This window comes from Anoplophora glabripennis, unplaced genomic scaffold (assembly GCF_000390285.2).
Source record: "Anoplophora glabripennis isolate ALB-LARVAE unplaced genomic scaffold, Agla_2.0 scaffold189, whole genome shotgun sequence".
Classification (NCBI taxonomy): Eukaryota; Metazoa; Arthropoda; class Insecta; order Coleoptera; family Cerambycidae; genus Anoplophora; species Anoplophora glabripennis.
In genome coordinates, this window is record NW_019416355.1 from 201155 (window position 1) to 207501 (window position 6347).

The 6347-nt window shown below is 33.6% G+C and overlaps 1 protein-coding gene across 1 annotated transcript; it reads left to right on the forward strand.

Moving 5' to 3' along the window:
* Window positions 1–4770: 4770 nt before the first annotated feature.
* On the forward strand, window positions 4771–5142 carry LOC108904854 (uncharacterized histidine-rich protein DDB_G0274557-like). Its single transcript, XM_018707553.1, has one exon. It carries the CDS (start codon window positions 4771–4773, stop codon window positions 5140–5142), a length of 372 nt encoding a protein of 123 aa, XP_018563069.1.
* Window positions 5143–6347: the final 1205 nt, after the last annotated feature.

Below are 6347 nucleotides of genomic sequence, written 5' to 3' on the forward strand. Positions count from 1 at the left end.
CGTAGAAACTGAGTACAACGGACCCAAATGTGTTTACACATTGGTGGATAAAATTTTGAACAATTGTTGTAACATCGGGTATGTCAAATGATTTTATTATTTAAAAACACAAATTAATTTTATTAATTAATAAAGGCAAAAGCAGTTGAATTTGCCGATATAAAATAGGTGTGATAAAATTCTATTTAGATATTTCTTTCCTTGCGAAAGTTTTCGTCCATTTTTATCACATCGCCATGCCAGTCGCATTGTGCTAGGTCAGGTTTTACAGTGGACCAGTTTTCAGAGCCGTGCAGAAGTGTATTTTTAAATCATTTTCGAACTGCCCCTTTCGATTTTTTCTTTAGAAAATTGTATTTGTGAGGGTCCCCTGTACATCCAGAATTTTTTTTGGATAAGTTCTGAATCACCCTGTATATAAAGCATTAATGAATCTCACTGCCCAAAATAAGAAAATTAAGGATGTAATTACGTCGCTAATAAAGGAACTCGAAATAAAAACTAATCAAGTACAGAGAAACTATGAAAAGTTATTAGAGGAGAATAAACAACTTAAAATTAAAATTCGACTTAATGAAAGAAGAGCCAAAAAGAATAATATTATCGTATATCGCTGTCAAGAATATGAAAATGAAAACTAAACACTATTTTGACGTTAATAAATGGAAAATTATATGTAGAATTAACTATTCAAGAAATAAATAATGCTTACCGGTTTGGAGTAAAGAAAAGTAATACTAGAAGTCGACCGATCCGATTAGAGCTAATCTCATACCTAAAAAATCAAACATAATCAGTTAGGCTAACAAACTGAAAGGAACGAAAAACTAAGTTTACCATCAACTCCTGTTACTACTGAAGAAGTTTTTTCAGAGATACTTTGTAGTAGCAACAAAGAAATAAAACAATAAAACGTGACAAAAAAACACCCAACATTCCAAAAATGCTCCCTTATCAATAGCTGAAGTTGTCAGTCGTCGAACAAAAAAAAGTTCATCAGGTGAACTATTCGATCCTCAGAAAGGATTGCTAAGTCCGATAAGAAACATTAATAATTCCATATATGTTTGTTGGTGTAGAACAACGTCTTTCACCAACAGCTAAGAATTTACGTTTTAGTTACAGTTCATTGCCCGCTCCAGACACCATAAGATACTGCGAAGAGGAAGATGCAGAATAATACGTTGAAGAAGAAGCCAGTAATAAAAAGAGAAAACTGTATCCCACTAACAGAAACACTAGAAAGAACGAAAAGGCAAAGCCGATTTCGGATGTAAAAAAGAATGCAAAAATGGACCCGTATATAAGAGACTATTGTGTAAGCTCTATAGAAACTGTTGAAGTAGGTACATAATATACAAGTGTACAATAATGCCCAGACAAACTTAACAAATAATTTTCAAGTAATACATTTAAATATTAGGAGTATGTCAAAAAACTTTTATGAATTGTGTGTATTTTTAAGTCAATTTTGTAAACAATTTAATGTTATTGTTTTAAGTGAAACATTTCAGATAATAGTGTTTTAGTGTTTTTTTATATGGATGGATACCAAATGATATACAAGGTGTTTCAGAAAGACCTCCCGTAAATTCAGGGGGTGATAGTACGACAAAAATAAGAATTTTTTGTCTTATGAACTATATGTCTATCTCCTCTTATTTTCGAGATACAGAGCGACAAAATAAAATTTTTTAATTAGAATTTCTACGAAAATTTCCAAACGGTGCGAAATATTTTTATGAAATTTCGTATTCCGGGGTTTTTAAGGACGCCAAATACGCTGGTCTAATTATTTTTTTTGGATATTTCATAGAGGGCGCTAGTTACGCTACATTCCTATTAAATTTTAGATTCAAATTGTTTTAAGGTTAGGTTTTTTACCATTCGGGCTCCAATTTCTAATGTACAATTTTATTTTCTAAAAATAATGTACTCTTGTTAGAACTTCCTAATGTGGATGGTTTTCGAGAAAAAAGGCTTTTAATAGAACTCTTATAATATTATGATGAAGAAAATAAGTGACTTTTCTCAAAGTAGGCTTATATCAAAACTTATTGATGGATGTCTCATAAACAACGCATACATTCTCAGTAATATTTTAAACTCTAATTAACTTTATATCAAAATTTTNGCTTTTAATAGAACTCTTATAATATTATGATGAAGAAAATAAGTGACTTTTCTCAAAGTAGGCTTATATCAAAACTTATTGATGGATGTCTCATAAACAACGCATACATTCTCAGTAATATTTTAAACTCTAATTAACTTTATATCAAAATTTTAGTGATTGTTAGTGACTGTAGTTAGTAATGACTAATCAGTCACTAAAATTGCGATATAAAGTTAATTAGAGTTTAAAATATTACTGATAATGTATGCGTTGCTTATGAGACATCCATCCAATAAGTTTTGACATAAGCCTACTCTGAGAAAAGATTATGTAGAAAAAAATACAAAAATAATTAAAATAAAAAACGCACATAGAAAACGGAAAGAATGGATAACACCTGGTCTTGTCAAATCAATAAATACTAAAATAAAAATGTATAAGAATTTATTAAAGCGACCGGATGATATTCTTTTACAGGAACAATATAAAACATATAAAAATACTTTTACAAAATTAATTAAAAAAAACTAAATATAAGTATTACAAATCTTTAATAGACAGCAATAAGGGTTCTTCAAAACATCTATGGGAGATGGTAAATACTATATGTCATAAAAGTGATAAGTCGCAATAAATAAGATAAAATTGGAAAACGGCTTCATAACTGAAAATAAAAAAAAGATTTCAAATGCTTTTAATAATCATTATTGTAGTTTGGGAAAGACATATGCAGAAAAAGTTATTCAACCTGTTGATTTTGTTGAAAATTATGATACTTTAGAGAACACAATGTACCTCTACCCTACAACTGATATTGAACTAAAAAAAAATAATTAAGGAATTAAAGCAAAAAAAAGCGCCGGGATGTGATGGCATAAAATCGGTAATATTAAAGGAAGTGTCAGATGAAATAGTAATAATTTATATTGTAAACATGTGTTTCAGTACAGGGTGTTTCCCAGAGCGTCTAAAAATAGGAATTATTAAACCATTGTATAAAGGAGGCGACGCTTTACAAATAGTGAATTACCGACCAATATCACTAATATCCAACATTTCTAAAATCATTGAAAAAGTTGTAAAAGTTTAATATAATGTCACCAAAGCAGTAGGTACCTACAGATTTAGGCAGGGCTAATAAACAGAGGATGCTATTTTCGATTTGACGTCATGTATACAGGGTGATTCAGAACTTATCCAAAAAAAAAATCTGGATGTACAGGAGAACCTTATAAATTCAGTTTTGTAAAGAAAAAATCAAAAAGGGCAGTTCGAAAATGATTTAAAAATACACTTCTGCACGGCACTGGAAACTGGTCCACTGTAAAACCTGACCTCGCACAATGCGACCGGCATGGCGGTGTGATAAAAACGGACAAAAACTCTCTGAAGGAAAGATATGTAAATAGAATTTTATCGCACCTATTTTATATCGGCAAATTCAACTGCTTTTGCTTTTATTAATTAATAAAATTAATTTGTGTTTTTAAATAATAAAATCATTTGACACAAAATTTTATCCACCAACGTGTAAACACATTTGGGTCCGTCTTACTCAGTTTCTACGAACTAACACAAATGTTGTCTTGCTTCACCATAACACAAATGCTTCACCATAAATTAAAACGATATCCATCAACTCCGAATTGCTATACACGCAAACCATTTTTGACACTAACTACTAAAAAACTATTGTGGGTGTTTATAATAGTACAGGTAAATACTATGGCAACGACGATTGGAAAATCCGATTTCAGTATTCGGAGTCGCTGAAGCCACGCGCTCTCTACGCGTATTGCGAATGACGCTAGAGACTACAGTTGTATATATATACTATGTAGTGGTTGAATGTACTATAACTTCAATAATTATTTTCTCGGAAACTATAAGGATTTTACAAAAATTTTGTTTGCAATATTGACTCCATTTCTCATGCCGCATCTATTCCCATTTTTTTTTGGATAAGTTGTGAATCACCCTGTATATGAGACGCTGGATAAAAGTAAACCAATTTTATGCATTTTCGTAGACCTAGCCAAAGCATTCGATATGGTTTGCCATAAGAAACTTTTGCATAAATTAAAAATGTATGGACTGAGAGGAAGAATATTTATATTATTAATAGAACTCAGTATGTAAACATAGATGACACAACAAGTTACGTTGGAGAAGTTAAATATGGAGTCCCTCAAGGAACTGTGCTAGGCCCACTATTTTTTCTTTATATGTAAATAATTTGTTATCATTAAATAGTAAAGGTAAGATTATCAGTTTTGTTGACGATACACTGCTATTATTTGAGGCAGAATCTTGGAATGGACTTAAGGAAATCGCTGAAAGGGAATTTAAAATCATAAAGAAATTGTTTCATTATAATACTCTCGCATTAAACTGTAATAAAATATCCTATATGTCTTTTAGTTCTTATGCTAGTTACCTACCTACTTTGGGACCCTTAAATATCGATAAGTGTCACTCACCCTTTTTTCAAAAGCAGTTGGGAAGAGAAGCGTGTCATATATCGCACTCAAATTGTATAATTTATTTCCGACTAAAATACAAAATATACAAAAACTTACCAAATTTAAAAGACAGGTTAAAACATAGATCTTTCAAACACCTAGACAAGTTATAGATAGTGTAATAAATCAGAAATGAGAAATACTAAAAAATATGATACAAATTTTATACCTATGCACAATGAAGGGCAACTTAAAGTCCCCACTAGTTGGATCGCTCTCATTCTATCGCGCCCCAACTACCACTACTACGACTACTACGACTACTACTACGACTACTACGACTACTACCACTACTACCACTACTACGACTACTACGACTACTACGACTACTACGACTACTACTACGACTATTACTACGACTACTACTACCACTACTACCACTACTACCACTACTACCACTACTACCACTACTACCACTACTACCACCACTACCACCACTACCACCACTACCACCACTACCACTACTACCACAACAAGGGAAATCAGAGAAAGGACCAAAAGTAGATCAGGAAGTGTAAACCCCGTAATAAGTCTGGGACCATCGAGGGCCTCCTTGCAAGAAAATGCTGCAGCAAGCGAGACCCCAGAAGGCAAACTGCCAAAATGCCTTTCCATATCAAATTCATGCAGGCTAACCTAATGAGATCTGTCCATAGTCATGATATTGCCTATGCGACGGCAATCAAAAGGGACGTGGATGTTTTAATTGCATGCGAACCAAATAAAAAATGGATAAGCTCAAACAACTGGAAAAAAGATAGGAAATCTGATGTGGCAGTACTGTTCATTAATAAAAGAATAGAGGACTTGAACGTAACGATGGAAGAAGGGTACATATGTATAGAACTGAGAAAGTGCCGTATGTATTATTGCTACAGTTCTCCCAACATTTCGCTTGACAGGTTTAAGGCGGATCTCGATGCGGGGATGGAAGACATATAAAAAGGTGTAGAAAAAGAGAAACCAGTATTCGACTGGAACTGTTTCAGAACCACCCTAGAGTGGAGGGTGAAGGTCGCAAATACCCTCAATGCAGGAGGTGTAGCGAAAGAATGTACGCAAATGCTGAAGGAGACATGTGGAGTTAGCCAGGTACACAGAAGCGCAAAACAAAAATCATTACTACCTTAATGGTGAAATAGTGAGATAGAACTGCAGAGAGCCAAATGCATCCGAAGTAGACGGCGGTTGACAAGGAGTAACGGAGACAACGACGAAAGTGGAGAAAACGTAATCAAGGAAGAATACAAAAAATCCAGAAAGAAGCTAAAAGACCTTATTAGCAGATCAAAGGCTAAACAAAGCCTCTGTGAAGAGCTAGATAATGATATATGGGGAAATGGATACAAAATTGTCACCGGACGATTGACCAACAAATTGCCCGTGGATCTGACGTTTGAAAAGAGGAGGGAGGTTGCAAAGGAGTTGTACCCCCAAAGAGAACACAAAATAAAGGCTCCAGTGCCGATTAGTGAAGTCGAGCTTTTTACCAAGAAGGAGTTACTGAGGGCAGTAGAAAACATAAAAAATGGAAAGGCACCAGGGGTGGATGGAATACCACCAGAAGTAGTAAAAGAGGTCGTAAAAGCCGTTCCGGACTGGATGCTCTTTGTCTTCAATGAACTTTTAAGGATACAAAAATTCCCAGTTGATTGGAAAGTGGCTAAATTGATCCTCCTACCAAAAGGGAAGTCAGTGATGGAGGGTTC

Bases quoted from the DNA above. Each gene is read 5' to 3' on its own strand.
- LOC108904854 (XM_018707553.1), top strand. From the start codon at position 4,771: ATGAGAAATACTAAAAAATATGATACAAATTTTATACCTATGCACAAT.